This window comes from Salvia splendens, chromosome 7 (genome assembly GCF_004379255.2).
Source record: "Salvia splendens isolate huo1 chromosome 7, SspV2, whole genome shotgun sequence".
Taxonomy (NCBI): Eukaryota; Viridiplantae; Streptophyta; class Magnoliopsida; order Lamiales; family Lamiaceae; genus Salvia; species Salvia splendens.
The window spans coordinates 15638123-15655738 of record NC_056038.1 but is presented as its reverse complement, the minus strand read 5'-3'; the positions used below and the strand labels follow the sequence as shown (position 1 = coordinate 15655738).

Genomic DNA, 17616 nt, shown 5'->3' with positions numbered 1-17616 from the left:
GGCTTGGAAGGGCAAAATCGTCCTTTTGCATGGCAGCCACTGCAGTGGCTGCTGCATGCACTATTGATGGGACGGCGAAAAGCAATTGATGTGACAGAAAAGCATGTGCCTTGTCCCCTATTATTTTCCCACGCTTCGGACCTGCATTGTAATTTCCAAAATTTTGCCATTTCGCCAAAACAATTAGTCGGTTGCTTCTCTTTCTTTTTTCCCTCCAATCCACTTTCACTTCATCATTTTCGTCTGGCATAACCCTATCTCACCACAATTTTCTACTAATTCTCAGAAAACGCCGCTGCCTTTCACGCAATTTTCATCAATGCCTCCAAAACGGAGACGAAGTTCCGCTGGAGCGTCCTCTGCCCGTAGTTCTTCAAGGCGCAAAAAGAAGCCGCCAACGCCATCGTCTTCGTCACCATCACCTAGATACGGTAGAAGGGGTCGAGGACCGGAGATAATCGACGTAGACCCAGAAACATGGAGCATTCGTGATCCTCGGCTGGATTTCTTTGTTCCGGAAGATGAATATAGTAAGTTCAAATTTAAAATTCCAAGCAAGCGATTTTGACTGTGATTTAGGGCTTCGAAAATTGGTTGTTTTGTGAAATTGTTTTGATGTCGTCGCGTTTGGGAAATTGTTTTGACTGTGATTTTTAGACCTTTATATGTGAAATTTGTTGGTTTGAATTTGTAATTTTTCTAACTCTATACAAACCCTAACAGAGGACCATGTCGGGATGTTTTCCGTTGCTTTTCATCACGGAGGGTCAATCTTCGAAATCAATGGACAGAAGAAGTATGTTGGGGGGCAATTGACATTCTTTGACTATTGCTGGATTCACCAATTCGAGCTCTTAGATCTTTCCAGAATGGTGTTGCGGTTGGGGTACAATAGGAAAACCATATGTGAGTTCTATTATGTTCATCCAAGGTACAGTTATGGCTGTATGGGCGTGGAAATAGGAGGTCCATTGCTGCCCATTACTGACGATCCACATCTGGCCCCTTTTCTCGAAGTCGCGGCTACTAGCACAAAGTTAGTTTACATTTATCTCGTGGAGATGACAGAGGCGGCGGCCGCCTTGCTCAAGAAGCGGAGGAGTTTCTAAAATTTGTGAACGCTTGTAAAAAACCCACAGTGGTCATTGAAGAGCTTGACGAACCGGACCCAATTATGCCGAAGAGTAAACCGAAAAGGAAGAAACATCAGCACGAGGAGCAAAGGAAACCATCTGCACCATTATTGATGCTTGAGTGGTACCCTAGGGATGTCGAGTTTGAAGAGTATTTGACCAAAAGTTTAGAAGACAAACGTCGCGAATGGAAGAAGGAAGAGGAGGCAGCACGTAAGAATTTGATGGATGCATTTGCATCATGTAGTGCAGAACAAGCCGAAGCTGTTGTGGTGGAGGTTGAAGAGAATGATGCAGTCGATTGAGTTATTGGACAAGTTAGCCATGGTGAACATGTTATTCAACCTGAGGTTGAGGTTGAAGCAGTTATAGACCATGCAGAGGTTAGTACACCACTGTGAATATGTTTGTGATTTGTTATTTATGTTTGGTATTCATATGTGATTCATCTTTTGGTCAGATTGGGCAGCATGAAGATGAAGCAATTGTAGATCCTGATAACATGACAGAGGTTAGTGCACACCTTTGTAATAGAGTTGTGATCTATGCTTGTATGTATGGTGTTCATTTGTGATTTTATGTTAAATAAGATGGGGCAATCTATTCATAGTCAAGATGTTCAACATGTTGACGATAGTGTGTACAACCCGACCCTGGATTTTTCAGCCGAACCTCAATGTCAACTGTAGTCGGAAGTTCCCATTATCGAGGAGATTCCAGATGAATTGCTAATGTCCGGACTTGAACGTGATGTGGAACAAGCTGGACAGGAAGTGCATGATGGGCCTGAAGTGCAGGGTGGACCGGAAGTGCAAACTGGACCCGAAGTAGAAGGTGGACCGGAAGTACATGATGGTCCGGGAGTAGAACCTCAAGAGGAGGTATACATTCCATCGTTTGAGTACGTTCCGGACGGCTGCCATCTACATAACGAGGGACCGCCGACTGATGATGAAGATGATGAGATGGACCATTTTATCTCGTTGGCACACATGTGCCGAGATGAGCAACTTTTCACCTCATATTACGAATCCATTTTCAAACAACAACATGCGAGACATGAGCCAGAGAATGTAGACTAGCCGTGTGAAGGCGAAGCCCAGCCGGGTGAAGGCAAAGACCAGCCGGGTTGTGCCGAAGACCAGCCGGGGTTAGGGGGGTCAGGGGATAAACGGAGGAGGAAGTATTCGCCTTATGTGGGCAAGAGGAACATGACAGACAACCCACTTTTCGAGGAAGAAGTTGTGGACGAGCTACAAGATATTGATGACTTTGAGGATTTTGAGGGTTTGGAGGGTTTGAAGAAGAGAGGCATAAAGTTTACCCCGTTCAAGCTCGAGAGTAATGAGCTTCCGTTGTGGAAGCCTAGTGATGTTTTTAAGCATAGAGATTTCTTCTATGACGTTTTGAGGCAGTACGCAATAATGACCAGAAGGCGGGTGCACGTGAAAAGAAATGACGGTGAAAAACTTCGTGCAATTTGTAAAGGGCAAGGCTGTGAGTGGTATGTGTACTTGAGGAAGCACGAAATACACAACGGTCATGATTACGTGGTGATGAATATGCAACGCGATCACACGCACACATGCTCTCAGGTGTTGGATTCGAAGTGGCTGACGACAAAGTGACTAGGTGAGCGCTATATGGAGAAGATCAAAGCCAACCCTCACATTCCACTTGCAGCTATACGGCAGTGTGTCGATGAAGATTTTGGCCTGAAGATAAGTAGAATTAAGGCATATCGGGCCAGAGAGCACGCACTGGACGACATATTCGGCTCTGCGGCAACCCAATACAGAAACTTGTTCTACTACAAAGCCGAATTGGAGCGGACGCAACCTGATTCCAGTATACATATACATTATGAGAATACGAGGGATTCTGACGCCGTGGGTCCGAGATTCCTGAGGTTCTACTGCTGTCTAGGACCATTGAAAAAGGGATGGATGCAGTTATGTCGGCAAATTATCTTCTTCGACGCTGGTTTCTTATGAGGGATGTACAAAGGACAGCTCATGACAGCAATGGGGATTGATCCCAACAATGGCTGGTGGCCGATTGCTGGGGCTGTGACTGAGGCCGAGAGTTATGTCCAGTGGAAATGGTTCGTGGAGTACTTGTCTGATGACCTGAACTTGCATGCAAATGACCCACGATATGTGTTTATGTCTAACCAACAAAAGGTATGGCCTCCGTGATTTCAATATTACATAATATACGTGGTATGTGATTTAATTTTATCTGTGATTTGATCAATACATTATGTACTGGAACTGTGATTTTGTTGTAATGTTTTGTTGTGTTGCATCCATCAGGGCCTTGCAAAGTTGATTGTTGAGGAATTCCCACAGAGCGAGCATCGCTTCTGTGTTCAGCACATATACAACAATTTCAAGAAGAGATTTGTTGGAGAAAATTTCAAAGACCGGTTGTGGGAGATTGCCTCGAGTACCACCCTCGAACATTATGTGGACAAGATGGATGCTTTGCAGACTGAGTATCCCCAAGCACATCAGTGGCTTTCTGGATTTGCTCCCAAAGAAAAGTGGGTCAAGGCATTTTTCTCTCCACACACTTGTTGTGATGTGCTCCTCAACAACATTTGTGAGACATTCAATTCAAAGATTGCATTGGCTCGAGAGAAAGCAATTATCAGCATGTTAGAGGACATTCGAACAAGTCAAATGGAAAGAATTCAGATCAGAGGCCAGTGGATCAAAAGCTACGATCACGCAGTCCCTCCTGTTATCAAGGTGCTTGTTGATAAGTGGTACGCGAGGGCTTCATCGTGGAGGGCTACATGGAACGGACAGTCTTCGTACCAAGTAACTGGGCCGTCTGGCCAATATGTTGTCAACATGAGCGATTTTACATGCTCCTGCAGATTGTGGCAGCTAACCGGAATCCCGTGCACGCATGCTATCGCAACAATCAACAAGAATGGCGACGACGTGACGCGATTCGTTTCCCGCTATTATTTGAAGTCAACAATGATCATGTTGTACGAGAATGTCCTTTACCCCATCAATGGGGTGGACAATTGGCCTAAGACTACTTCTGATGGTGCGGTGGAACTGGCGCCCCCGAGGTCAAAGCGACAGCGTGGTAGGCCGAAGAAACTGAGAAGTGAGGAGCCCCAGATTCGTCTTCATGCGGACGGAGGTGAGTCATTGCGTCGTACCTTCGTGATGAAATGTCGTCGGTGCGGTCTAGAAGGTCATAATAGGAGGACATGCAACAATGATCCTCGGACAGATGCCCGTGCTCAGGTTGGGGAGACTTTGCAGTACAGCGGGTCGCGTGAACGTGGTGAGAGTACTTTGCCTGAATCGTCAAACAATCATCGACGCCAAGAGGTACTATGCAATAAGCATCTGCAACTATATTCTCTAATTGTACACAGTGCTTTCTCATATATACTTACTATACTATTAATTGTTGCAGCGTAATGTTTCGAATCCGGGACCAAGCACTCGGACCAGGACTCAGCCTCAGAGATGCGGCTGCCCCGGTGATCAAGATTGATGGGCCTTACTTAATCTTAAAACTTTGTGTTTGTTTGGGATGTGTGAACAATTTTTTGTGGGAGTGTTGATATGATGTGTATGCTAACTACGAGTTTTTATATTTTGGTGGCAGTGATGATATGATATTTATGTTATGTATGTTATAGACTAGTTTGTAACAAATTACTCTAGTATTTTGGTGGAAATGATATCTTGACAAATTACTCTACTTCGTCGGTTTGTATCCATTTTTTTACATAGTATGTGATTTCAGTCATAGTTGGGTAACTTCATTCGTGATTTCAGGCATAGTTGAAACAAAACGTAATCAGTCATCATCAGGCATTTGAAAGAGTACTTCGTCGGTTTGTATTCATTTATGTACATGGTTTGTGATTTCAGTCATAGTTGAGTAACTTCATTCGTGATTTCAGGCATAGATGAAAACAAAACGTGGTCAATCAACATCAGGCATTTGATAGAGTACTTCATCGGTCTGTATTCATTTGTGTACATGGTTTGTGATTTCAGTATAGTTGAGTAACCTCATTCGTGATTTCAGGCATAGATGAAAACAAAGCAAAGCGTAATCAATCAACATCAGAAGATAACGACGGAGTCAACACGACATAGCTTTGTTATAACAGTAGAAAAATTACAATATATAATAACAAGATTGTGAATTTTAACCGTCGGAGAGTTGTTGTCGTTTTCCAATTGTTAGCGCCAATGTGTCACACTCTTCAGTTTTCATACCCAGTTGTAACTTCAAGGCTTCAAACTCCACAGTTTTCATGCGCAATTTCTCATGTAGAACACCTTCAAGTAGCGATTTTGCTCGAAGTTCAGATTCGAATTGGTCTCACTCAAGTTTCACTCTCTGAAAGTAACTGTCTTGGCTTGGCGATAGACTCGCATCAACCCATCGAAAAAACTTGCAATCATCTTCCTGCATAATACTCTCTCATTAATCTTTATGCCAACAAAATTAATGGAAAAACGACCAAAATACATGGTTTTAACCTTCCATATTGGGCAGCGATAGTAACGCCTACCCGGGTTAGCAGCCGTCCTAGATGTCACAAGCTCAGCCTCAAGATCGTGATTACAATTCACAATTTCGGGACGAGACCAATTCCAATTGAAGCTTGAGCCGAAAGATTGAGAAGAAGAAGACATTGCAACACGACCTGAATTCAATTCGACAGTATAAAATTCAAATCAGCAATGCAATTTCGCCGAAAGATAGCACATAGCACATAGCACATAGCACAAAAACTAAAATCATAATTCTGCCCAACCAAGAATAGCAAAATTTTCCACATGCCTCGACTGTAACCCTACAACCATTAAATTCGACCAAGAATTGCAAAATAGTTTTCCAGATGCCCGACAGTAACCCTACAACAAAAAAATCAACCAATAATTGCAAAATAAAATTCCAGATGAAATCGCCTAAACCCTTGTGGATACCCTAAATTCAGCGAAATCCAGATGAAATCTCCTAAATTCCATCTGCCGAACAGATGCCGAACAAATTAAATCCCCTAAATTCCCATATGCCGAACAAAATAAAATCGCCTATTATGTTTAAAGAGGGAAATATGAAATCAGACAAAAATGAAAGACGAAAATGAAACGGAGAGGGAGGGAATGATGAAAGAAAATAGGATGCAGGTGTAGTACGTAAATTACTATTCTGTTTGACAAGACAACCCCTGCACATGCAGACTATGTGCAACATAGGGTGCAGGTGTAGTACGTAAAAAGTCTAAACTGCCCTTCAGCCTATTTGGGCATTTTCGTCCGGAAAATGGCAAAATACACACGATTTGTGATTATATATTTTGTTAGATCCCTGTGATGAGATTTTTAAATGTTAGGGGTTTGTGCGGTTACAAGGCGAAAAGTTAAGGTCCTTTTATATAGTTAACTCTAGAATCAATCAATATCGATGGATAGCAAATCAAATCTTATAAAGCTAGATTTATTTTATAGTATTAAATATAGTTTGGAAGCCAACGTTGATATCGAAATTTCAGTGCGATTGTGGAGCCTGATTGGGGTATCATGCATCTATCCAACCAAGTATATGAATTCCTTAAGTTAGAAGACATAATTTGATACTAGTATTTAATGTCCCAGCATTTTATTCTTCAATTTTTATTATCATAGGGCTCAACAATAGCTAGACAAGTAATCTTAATTGTCAAGACTCCATGTAAAATTGATGGGTTTTTTTTTTTAATTTAAGAGAAATATCATATTTTGCTTTTAGTTTATGGTTTTGTTGCTCAGTGAGCATCTTTGTATTGACACCACATAATATGTCACATAGGATTAATTATGCCACGTCAATTTTAGCAATTGTTGGAATAAACTGCCGTGGGATATTGGCTCATTATGTAAAATCAAAACTATCATATTAGTATTTGGGTGCACTATGTAGTGAAAATGACAACCCAGGTAAGCAATCTGCGATACATAAGCAAACAACTCGGTATATGGTTCCAAGTAATCTGCGATACGAAATCAGAGCACAATGGTGAGTGGTAACACTATAGTTAAAATGACAACCTCGGCAAACAATCTGATATACATAGGCAAACAACTTGGCATATAGTTCCAAGTAATCCGCGATATGAAATCACATATAATCAAGCACTTTGTGATACATATGCAAGCAAGTTTGCCACATGACATACTAATATTAAATCTGTTCTTAAATCTAAGGGCCCTTATTGAATGTAGGTTGTCATTTTAGTATAATCCTATTAGTATCTTCAATCAACTATAATCGGGCATTCGAACATTCATTTAGTTTAATATTTTGTTTTTGGGTTATTTAAATTAGGCGTTGTGATTTATTTTATCATTATATCAATTTTCTATAATGATAATGGAAATTTTTTAAGACTAAAATAAAACAAACCAACGGTAAAAAGGTTTCCAATATATAAAATGTGTGCATGGAGCAATGAGCATAAATTAAAATTGAAGTGTACCCATTTAAACATTTTTCATATGGTTAGAAACCAAATAATACCAACCAACTAAACTAGAAACCTACCCTATGCCTACAATCACAACCAATTTCCTTGAGTAGATGAGTCAACATTATTTCCTCCTCTACTGCAACAAAAAAAATTAAAATGCAAAAAACAATTAAAAATTTAAAATTCTGACGCATATATATGAAGACTGTGAGTGTAAATGTAAATGCTTTTAGAGCAATCTTGGTGATCGCTTAAGAGAGGCGCTACGTTTGATGTTTGGTGTCACCTTTCGCCCCACTCATTTTCAATACCTATTTCATGATTTTAAAATTTTACCCACCACAAAAATATTGGTGATCAACATATTGAAGTACAAGACTAAAAGTTTATAATTGTCAATGTCATTACAAAAATACTAAAGATGGGATTTTTTACCTGCTTTCTATGTTTGAGTCTCATTTAACCAATATCACCATCATTGACCTGTTAGTATAGCATTAAATATATACTATCAAAAATGAAGTACCTATTTTGAATAGGTTGGCCCCTTCACTTAGTTGTCTTCTCCTCCTTGGATCTTTGCAATTACAGAAGAAAACTGAGTCAACTTTGTAAACTACTCATTAATTTCTACCCCACTAATTCCTAGGATTATATTCGTACAATCAGTATCAAATTGTTATTATACACACCACACTACTTGCTCATGCACAAATTCAACTGTATATACATCACAGGCCACCAAGATTCCTTAATTTCAATGGCTTAACTATTTTCCAAATTGTACTATACTACTTTTCATTTTTCTGTCTTCTTGTAAAGGAGGTTCTTCAACTCAAAAGAAGGAGCTTTATGAATGCTTTTGTTTCAGTTTGCTTTGTGATTTTCTTTTGTTTCAAATATCTGGGATTGTTCATGTGCCAACTCCGCGTGTGATGCGATATTTGTAGTGATTCTGATGAAAATGGAGGAGTTTTTCAGAGCGAAACGTCGTCTGTTTGTGGCATCACTATTATGCTGCCTTTGCCTGTTCCATCTTAATTCTTGCTTCTCTCTAAATGATGAAGGTACTCTCTCTCTGTGTCATAACTTAGTTTTGAGCTTGTAAAGTTTACTCTAATAAATGATTTTCATGTTAAGGTGTGGCTCTGCTGAGGCTTCGGGACAAAGTGGCGAGTGATCCACACGGGGCTTTGTCGAATTGGATTGATGAAAATGGAGTCGAAACCCCGTGTTGTTGGTCTGGAGTTGAGTGCTCAAAAGGACATGTTGTGGCTTTGTAAGTTTGATCATCTGAATTGCTTGAGTTTTCCACAGTTGAAAGGCTTCATCTTTTTTAAGTCTTGGCTTATTGAGCATCATTTTTTTTAAGTATGGAGATGTATTTAGCAATCTACAGAAATTGATATTCACAGCGATAATCTGCAGGAACCTGAAAGATCTGCGTCTCAAAGGTACGCTGGCTCCTGAGATCGGGAACCTGGTTCACGCCAAGTATATGTAAGACATCAACCTCAGTCCTTCTTCTTGCCTTCTGTTGTCTAACTCCTGTTATCTGAAAACTGTCGATAGTACTCTGCGCAACAATTCCTTTTCCGGGGTAATCCCTAAAGAGATGGCGAATCTGAAACAGATACGAGTCTTAGACCTTGGACATAACAACTTCAGCGGACAGCTTCACGTTGTGTTCCACAAATATTTCTCAGAAGCAATCCTGTAAGTTTTGAAATAAAATTTGATTTGCAAAACCGCGTTTTTCTGATCTTAATAATGTGCGTCTCTGTGTTGCAGTTTACTCGACAAGAACGAGTTGCTTAGCACGACTTCATCTACTAACGAACTAGTAAAATCTAGGTAAGTCTTCTCTAGTCTGGTGTTTGTTATGCTAAAGATAGTGATAATGGAGGCACTCAAACAAGGATTCTACTGTTGTTATGGCTTACGATGCGAACATGGACAGACGTTTTGCACGTAGAGAATTGTCACAAGATCCTCCTTTTGTGCAAATGGAGACCTTGCTTTGGTTTCCTCCTCCAAGTCCAGAATCCACATTGCCACCAATTAATCCCGTACCAGCTCCAGAGACGGATCCTTTGCCACCAGGAACGAAACCTTCACCCTCGCCTTCAATTTCTCCTTCTCCTTCTTCTCCTTCTCCTTCTCCGGTTACATCTATTTCTCCGCCTCTCCAGCCTACACCAGCTTCAGCACCAAGCACACCAGCTCCATCTTCTAGTAGGCATCATCATCGGATTCTGATAGTGTCTGCTGCTGCTGGAGGTCCTGTTTTGCTTCTCTTGATAATCGGTATCTATTTTTGGCGAAGTGGCAAGGTTTCTACTGTCAAGCCCTGGGCTACAGGATTAAGTGGACAACTTCAAAGAGCATTTATAACTGGTAATTCTTTACCACTTAAGTCCTTTTTTGGCTGTTTTCAGTAAGATTTATTCGTGATAACGAGAGATTTATGTGAGACGTGATTCATATTAATAAAGCAACCTTCATTAGCCAAAATATCTACATCTCAGGTGTCCCAAGGCTGAAGAGATCTGAACTTGAGGCCGCGTGTGAAGAGTTCAGCAATGTGATTGGCTCGGCATCTTTATGTACGCTGTATAAGGGTACGTTGTCAAGTGGAGTTGAGATAGCAGTGGCGTCCATTGCAGTGGGATCGCCTAAGCAATGGTCGACGAGTATGGAAGCCCAGTTTAGGAAGAAGGTGCCCCTTCATTATTCATTTTTGTGCAATGTTTGCCTATATTTGATGTTTTTGATCTCTTCGTTGTTTCAGATCGACACGTTATCAAAAGTGAATCACAAGAATTTCGCGAGCCTCCTCGGATATTGTGTGGAAGAGCAGCCTTTCACTAGAATGATGGTTTTTGAGTATGCTCCAAATGGAACACTCTTTGAGCATCTTCACAGTCAGTATTTTCTACTTCTATTGATTAACTATTTCACCAATGGTTGTCATTTGATGATGAATTGTTCTTTGTCGAACTCTACAGTAAGAGAAGCAGAGCACTTGGATTGGACTACTCGAATGAGAATAGCAATGGGCACGGCCTACTGCCTCGACCACATGCACCAGATGGCTCCACCGTTCATCCAGAGAAACTTCAAGTCCTCAGCTGTGTATCTCACTGAGGACTATGCTGCAAAAGTCTCCGACTTTGGCTTCTCGGATGAGAGGTCATCTGCAGCCATGAGGGAGCTAGACGTGCAGAGCAATGTCTACAGCTTAGGCGTTGTGCTGTATGAGATGATAACCGGGAAACTCCCATACACGGCAGGCAGTGACGCTCCTGAGAATTGGGCCTCGGACTATCTTAATGGGATGCAGTGCCTAGGAGAGATGGTCGATCCGACACTGGAGACGTATGGCAAGGATCAGCTTCAACGGGTTGGTGGTGTGGTAAGATCATGCACTGATCCAGATCCGAGGCAGAGACCAAGTATGAGAGAAGTTTGCGCACAGCTGAGGGAGATAACGGGGATAGAACCCGAGATGGCCGTGCCAAAGCTGTCGCCTCTGTGGTGGGCGGAGCTCGAGATTCAATCAAGTGATGCTGGCTGAATATGTGAAGGTGGAAGGGTAAGGGTAAGTATTTGAGCCTTTGTTTTTTTCCTTTCTCATTGCACATTTCTTGAATGTGGAAGAAAGTTGTATATAGATAGAGGATAATAACTTTTTTGTGTGGATTTTTTCCACTTTGTGCATGTTGTCTTGATTAAGACATGAAGCATATGTTACAACCGAATGACTATTTTTGGCAATCTCGTGTTACAATAAAGATTTCATATCGATGCACTATTTATTAGTTTATAAATTTCACTATAAGTGAGCAGTGCAACTATAGTATAACTAAGATAAGCACGAGATCATGCTCAAAGTATACCTAAATCTACGTAATGAAATATGGTAATAGAATATGATGTTATGTCATTTTTCTTTAGCCACTTTTATGCTTAAACTTTGACATGTCATTCATATTTTTCCTAGTTAGCTTCATTGAACTTAAAGACGATTTGTTGATTAGTCAATTTGTTTTAATTAAAAATTCTATATCTTTTGATCTTGAAAATATGCATTCTACTTGAGAATTAGGTATAAAGAATTGAATTTATTTAGATAGGAAGAAGGGGGGAAATGAAGTAAAATATGTAGTATGTGGTAGAAAAGGATGGAAATAAAATAAAGAATGAATGGAAGATGGGAAGTGGGAAGTATGGAAACAGAATGGTGTTTGAAAAGTAAGAATGAAGTTAGAGAAGTCTAAAACTCACTGAAATTTGATTGGAAGTATGGTTAGAAAATGGAGTTTGAAAACTAAGAACGATGTTAAAAAAGTATAAATTCACTCAAATTTTTGATTGAGTTGGTTGATGATAATGTTTACGTAGTGGTGGTTGATCACTTTTGCTCTACTTATGTTTAGTTATTTAGCTTATATTTATCGCACCTCGTCCAAAGAAACTAGATTACAACATATAGCTCATTTTTTTATTCTTAATTTACATTTATACGAAGGAGAAGAGGGATCAGACATTGGGCAAGTGTATAGATATTGCTAATGTTATATTGTTTGATAGTATACATTTTGCCTATACACTTGAGAGTGAAAGTTCATAGGCTTGTACATGTATACTTGTGAGGTCATAGGTGCAATACAAACTGAATTAAATTCCTCCTTTAAAAATAGATACTTTTATTATTTTTTATTTTGATAAATCCTTAAAAATAAAAATTTTACAGTATATTTTAATTTTCTCTAATATGGTGATGTTCATTCTTCACTAACTATACATCAATAACTTTTTTTATCTTTTTTTACCTCTCTCTTACTTTACCAATTATGCACTAAGCCCGTGACATTTTAAAAGTTTCAGTTTTGAAAGACGGATGTAGTATACTCCATTCCATTCCACCCTTAAAAATAATCACATTTGTCATTTTAGGAGGTCCCTTAAAAATAGATCAATTCTCTTTGAGGAAACTTTTTTCTTTCCAATGAGGTGGGTCTAATTCTCCACTAACAATTCTCCAATTACTTTTTTCTTTCTAACTTTCTTCTTTTACTAATTGTGCATAAAAACCTGTGTTTGTTTTAAATGTTGTTTATGTTTAGGCACAAATGGAGTATAAGTTAGTAAACTTTGTATTTTAAAAAACTTTTTTTCTCTCAATGAGGTTAGACTCATTCTCCAGTAACTATACTTCAATAACTTTTTTTTATCTCTCTTTTATTTTATAATTAAACATTAAAATCCATGTCATTTCATAAGTTTCTAATTTTGAAGGACGGAGGTACTATATAAGTTAGTAGCTTCAGTACAAGTTAATAGCTTCAGAATACTACTTGCTAATTCTACTAGAGTTAGAATATTACTTCCTCCGTTTCTCATTAACTAAGGCATTTCTTTTCAACGCGAAATATAAGAAAATAAGGTTTTGTTAGTTACTACATAGAAAGAATAAACTACGATAGATGAAAAAATAAAGAAAAAAGTAAGAGAGGGAATGCTAAAAAAAGGAAACGACTCACTTATGTCCGAAAAAGGAATATAAATTACTTATTAAGGAACAAAGGGAGTATAAAATCAGACTGCTTGTATATATAGAACTCTTTATACATTTTTACCGATTAACGAGAATGAATATTATTGTTACATTGTGCTTTATTTATTCATTTTTAATACGGAGTAGTTCTAAAATTTATTGTCAAGAAGTAAATAAGTCTAAGTGTTTTTGTATTGTAAAACTATTTTTACAATCTAGATATGATTAAGCTACTTATAGATAACTATTATAGTGTCAATCCGAAAATTTTCTTACAAGACTAATAACACTAGTATGGTATAACAATGAATGAATTTAAAAGTGAGATAAGTCTTTCTTGCTATGTACCGAAAGAATATATCTCAATAATTGTTATTCCATTCTTCCTTAAAAATAGTCTTTTTTTCCATTTTGATCCATCCCACAGAAATAGTCCACTTCCATTTTGGTAAGTTTTTCTCTAAGATGAGTCTCGATCTTCACTAACAATATCCTAGTCATTTTTCTATCTATATCTCCTCTACTTTACTAATTTGGCATTAATAACTATGTCGTCCCCCAAGTTCCAATTTTTATAGAATGGAGGGCGTATTTCTTAATCCATGGATAAAACATTGAGCATACAACATTTGTCATGCACTACTTTGATTTATAAAAAAGTGCGAATTTTTCGTAATCCAAAAATCTTTATAAGTTGGGTAATGGTAACTAACGTATAGTTGCGCTAGGATTGTTATTTCATGGACCGATCTCATAATATCCTCAAGAGGTATTCGGAAAAATATTACTCCATATTATTCAGAAAATTGGTTTGTTGAAATTTATTCCGCCGAATAATAAAATTTAAATACTTTCTTTACACAACTTATTAGTACTCCCTTTGTCCCTATCAAGTTATTTGTATTCCTTTTTGAAATGTTTAAAAATAAATAAATCATTTTCTTTTTTATGGCATTCTTTCTTTGTTTTCCCAATTTTATTAAATATTTTTTTTATTTTATTCTCTTTCTATTTAATGCACAAACTCTATATTTTCAATATTTCGTGCCAAAAAGGTGTCATTTAAATTAATCAGTCCTCATCTGGCATCTAAAATTGACGGTGTCGATCAGCAGCTACTCATCTTCTCACTATTCAGTAACCGCTGCCGATCATCTCTTCCCCGATGGCAGCTCAGCCGGAAACACCGATTTCCCACACCGAAGATCTCGAAGAATTGGACGATTACTTCGATGATTACGAAGACGACGATGACTTGGAAGATGAAGGGAGAGAAGACTCGATTCAGATGCCAGCACTTGGCGCTAAGATAGAGTCTCTAGTCAGGCGGCTAGCGGCGGAGGAGAGGGTGGTAGTTCGGGTGAATGACGTCGTCATAAAGGGCAACACCAGGACCTATTACTTCCTGATCGCGGCGGAGGTGGAGCCGATCTTCAGGGAGGCCACTACCTTCCTAGAGCTTCTGCGCGCCGCTACAGCCGTCGACGCAAGGCTGCGGGGGCTCGGTTTGTTTGATTCGGTTACCGTAACTCTCGATGCCGGCCCTCCGGGACTCCCGACCGCCGTTAACGTTGTCGTTGAGGTCTCTGAGGCGAGGAACCAGCTCACCGGAGATTTGGGGATTTATTTTGAACCCGAGGTAGCATTATCGAATTAACATATGTGTATTCATTCTTTGATTAATTAATTATTCTGATTTATGAGATGTACGCTTCTTTAATTGTTCTTAATTGTAATAAACTTTATCTCGATTACAATTTGAAGATAGATTGAGTATTAATTAAGTGAGGTTGAGATTGGGAAATAGAAGGCCATGGTTTTGATTGCACCTGAGATTCAGAGAGAAGATAACAACTGAAGTTAGTTAGTAAAATGCTTATTCAACTATGCTTTATGGACGACTTTCTACGTTTGTATTTGCAAAATAAGTGCATCACTTTATCCACTCTTTCCTTATGATTATACCTCTTTTTTAAGAATATTCATGTTTTATGGTGCTTTTGTAGGCTCGATCGAATTCTGTACAAGGGTCATTGAAACTGAAAAACTTGTTTGGTCTTGGAGACCTATGGGATGGTTCAGTGACTTATGGCTTGGATCAAGTGTCAGAGGTTAGTATAGGTTTGTCTCTTCTCAAATGTACTGGGTTGGCTGCACCTTTATCGGCTAGAATATCCCTGCTTTCCCTAGATGGGCTTAAGTTCTCTTCGCGTAGGCAACAAGTGCTAGGTCTCTCGCTTTGCCTATTATCAATTGGCAATCATGACGTGTCTTACAATCTCTCTTGGCGAAGTTTAGATGATCCATCAGAGGACTCACAAATGTCTTATGAGACCTTGAGCAGGAAGCTTGGACATAGTTTATTCTCGACTTTGAAGTACGCTTTTAAAATTGATCGAAGGGATTCATCTACGAGGCCAACTCGAGGGCATGCTTTTGTTTCCACTACTCAAATTGGTGGTCTTTTCCCTGATATTCAGAGCTTAAGTCTCATTCGCCAGGTTTTCATGTCTACTACTGTTTCTGTTGTGCATCTGCTGCTTCCTTTTTTTTAGTTATGATCCGAACCTTTAAATTTGAAACCATTGATTGTGATAAAAGGTACCAGCATCATGCCTCAATCTATTTACTAGTACTTTTTATGAGATCCTGTATATGTACCTCAGATTTCATGCATCATGACAAGTAAATGTCTCCTTTGTCATTTAAATTTATGCTATTTTCTTGAATAAATTTTCTTATAATTACGATTTAATTGTTTATCGATCATGCCAGGGAATGCTTTTCCACCAACGCACTAATGTTCAGTTTGTTAATAAATGATAAGGTTTTATTTTTATCTCTTGTTTTGTACAGGAATTTGACCTTCGTTATGCTATCCCTTTGGGAATCTATGGGGCTGCATTCAATTTCGGAATTTCAGGTGGTATGATATTCCCATGGGGAAATGCATCCTTGAATGCATCCTCATATTTGCCTGAGAGGTTCTACCTGGGTTATAATTCTTCTCCAGTTTTGTCCTTGAGAGGCCCAACAGCTGTTTTAGGTTTCAAGGCTACAGGGCTAGGCCCTGCTGAGCATAGAAGAGTTGTCAGAAATTATTCTAGCGATGGAGAATCTAAAATTTCTGAAAAAGATCATATAAGTGGAGACCTTGCTGTGACTGCTTTTGCTGACTTTTCTTTCAATCTACCTTTTAGAGTTCTCCAGGAAGTTGGTATCCATGGACACATATTTGCTTGCACTGGTAGCCTGAATAAGTTTTCTGAGAATGCATACAAAGGGTTTTCTTTCCAGAAATTCCGAGACTCTTTTCGTAGCTGGGTGGGATTTGGAATCATCATACCAACCAAGCTATTTCGTATGGAGGTGAGCTATTTTACTTTAAAAGAAATTCCTCTTGCATTCATACTTTCAGAAAGAAAGACTTGCTGGCATTGGATTATACAAATCTCACATCGGTTCCACATGAAAGTGTGGAATGGCATATAAGTGGTAGTCAATCTTTTACCTTTGATCATGGTTTTGCTTTAAGTTAGCGTTGTCTAGCTTATACACGGATGCGGCTGGGTTTAATATAATCTTCTCTTAGTAAAATCTCTAGAGGTAGGCAAACTCTTTGTCTGCTTATTAAAATGTTGAAGTAAAAAACTGAGAAAAATGGTCCAGGCTGTGGTGTGCAGAGAATAATATATCTGATCTTGTTTTATATGTGTTGGTGGTTTAGATGCCAACTAGTTTGATTTGATATTTAGTGTTTGCATTTCAAAATTACGTCTATTACATAAAAGAAATATTTGTGGCAAATGTTTTCCTTGTGTTCATTATAATAGTCTCTCGTATTGATACATGGACCACAAAAGGAGTTCCGCCTTTGTCTTGGATAGTTGATGTGAAGTGCTAATCGGGGCAGGGAAAGTAAAACCAACTAAGAAATAAACCCTTTTTTCTTTATGCATATACGGCTGCAACCATGGACCAACTGTCTTCTGTAATCTTCAATGTTCCTTGCTTTTAGGTTGCCTCAAGGTGCTTTCTAAATGATATTTCTGACATTATTATCAGGTAAACTACTGCCACATTTTGAAACAACATGAACATGATCGTCCAAAGATGGGTTTACAGTTTAGCTTCTCACGTCTGCTATAACTTCTGTGGTAATGCTTGTTCTCCTCTTAATACCTGGAAGCATTTTATTGACCTCTGAAGATGTTTATGAGAGATGGAATGTGAGATGTGAATAGGTAATGTTTCACAAACACACACAAAAAGGTATCGATAACTCTAAGTAGCATGGTATGGCTTTCCTGTTACTTTGCTAACTTGATGTTGACGATGATGACAAAATTTTCAGACTGATTTAGAGAATCAGCTGTATTTCTCATGGCAGACATGTTAAAATAAGTTGGTTGCCTTGTTAA

The 17616-nt window shown here is 38.8% G+C and overlaps 3 protein-coding genes across 5 annotated transcripts; all 3 read left to right on the top strand.

Annotated features, from left to right (window-relative positions):
- Positions 1-3157: 3157 nt before the first annotated feature.
- LOC121810476 lies at positions 3158-4714 on the top strand. The gene is made up of 3 exons (XM_042211240.1): positions 3158-3316; positions 3449-4489; positions 4578-4714. The coding sequence occupies exons 1-3, from the start codon at positions 3158-3160 to the stop codon at positions 4656-4658; spliced, it is 1281 nt and encodes a 426-aa protein (XP_042067174.1). The 3' UTR covers positions 4659-4714.
- Positions 4715-8155: 3441 nt separating this feature from the next.
- LOC121742299 (inactive receptor-like serine/threonine-protein kinase At2g40270) lies at positions 8156-11412 on the top strand. 3 transcript variants are annotated; one of them, XM_042135407.1, is made up of 10 exons: positions 8156-8174; positions 8586-8702; positions 8776-8914; positions 9064-9135; positions 9208-9351; positions 9427-9489; positions 9596-10032; positions 10164-10354; positions 10427-10559; positions 10644-11412. In XM_042135407.1, exons 2-10 carry the CDS (start codon positions 8594-8596, stop codon positions 11210-11212), a joined length of 1857 nt encoding a protein of 618 aa, XP_041991341.1. In that variant the 5' UTR covers positions 8156-8174; positions 8586-8593; the 3' UTR covers positions 11213-11412. The 3 variants fall into 3 exon arrangements, with proteins under 3 accessions (XP_041991341.1, XP_041991339.1, XP_041991340.1); XM_042135405.1 differs by lacking the exon at positions 8156-8174 and adding an exon at positions 8208-8246; XM_042135406.1 differs by lacking the exon at positions 8156-8174 and adding an exon at positions 8273-8418.
- A 2839-nt stretch (positions 11413-14251) lies between these two features.
- Positions 14252-17616, top strand: LOC121742337. Its single transcript, XM_042135450.1, has 4 exons — positions 14252-14834; positions 15202-15696; positions 16052-16564; positions 17261-17616. Exons 1-4 carry the CDS (start codon positions 14361-14363, stop codon positions 17342-17344), a joined length of 1566 nt encoding a protein of 521 aa, XP_041991384.1. The 5' UTR covers positions 14252-14360; the 3' UTR covers positions 17345-17616.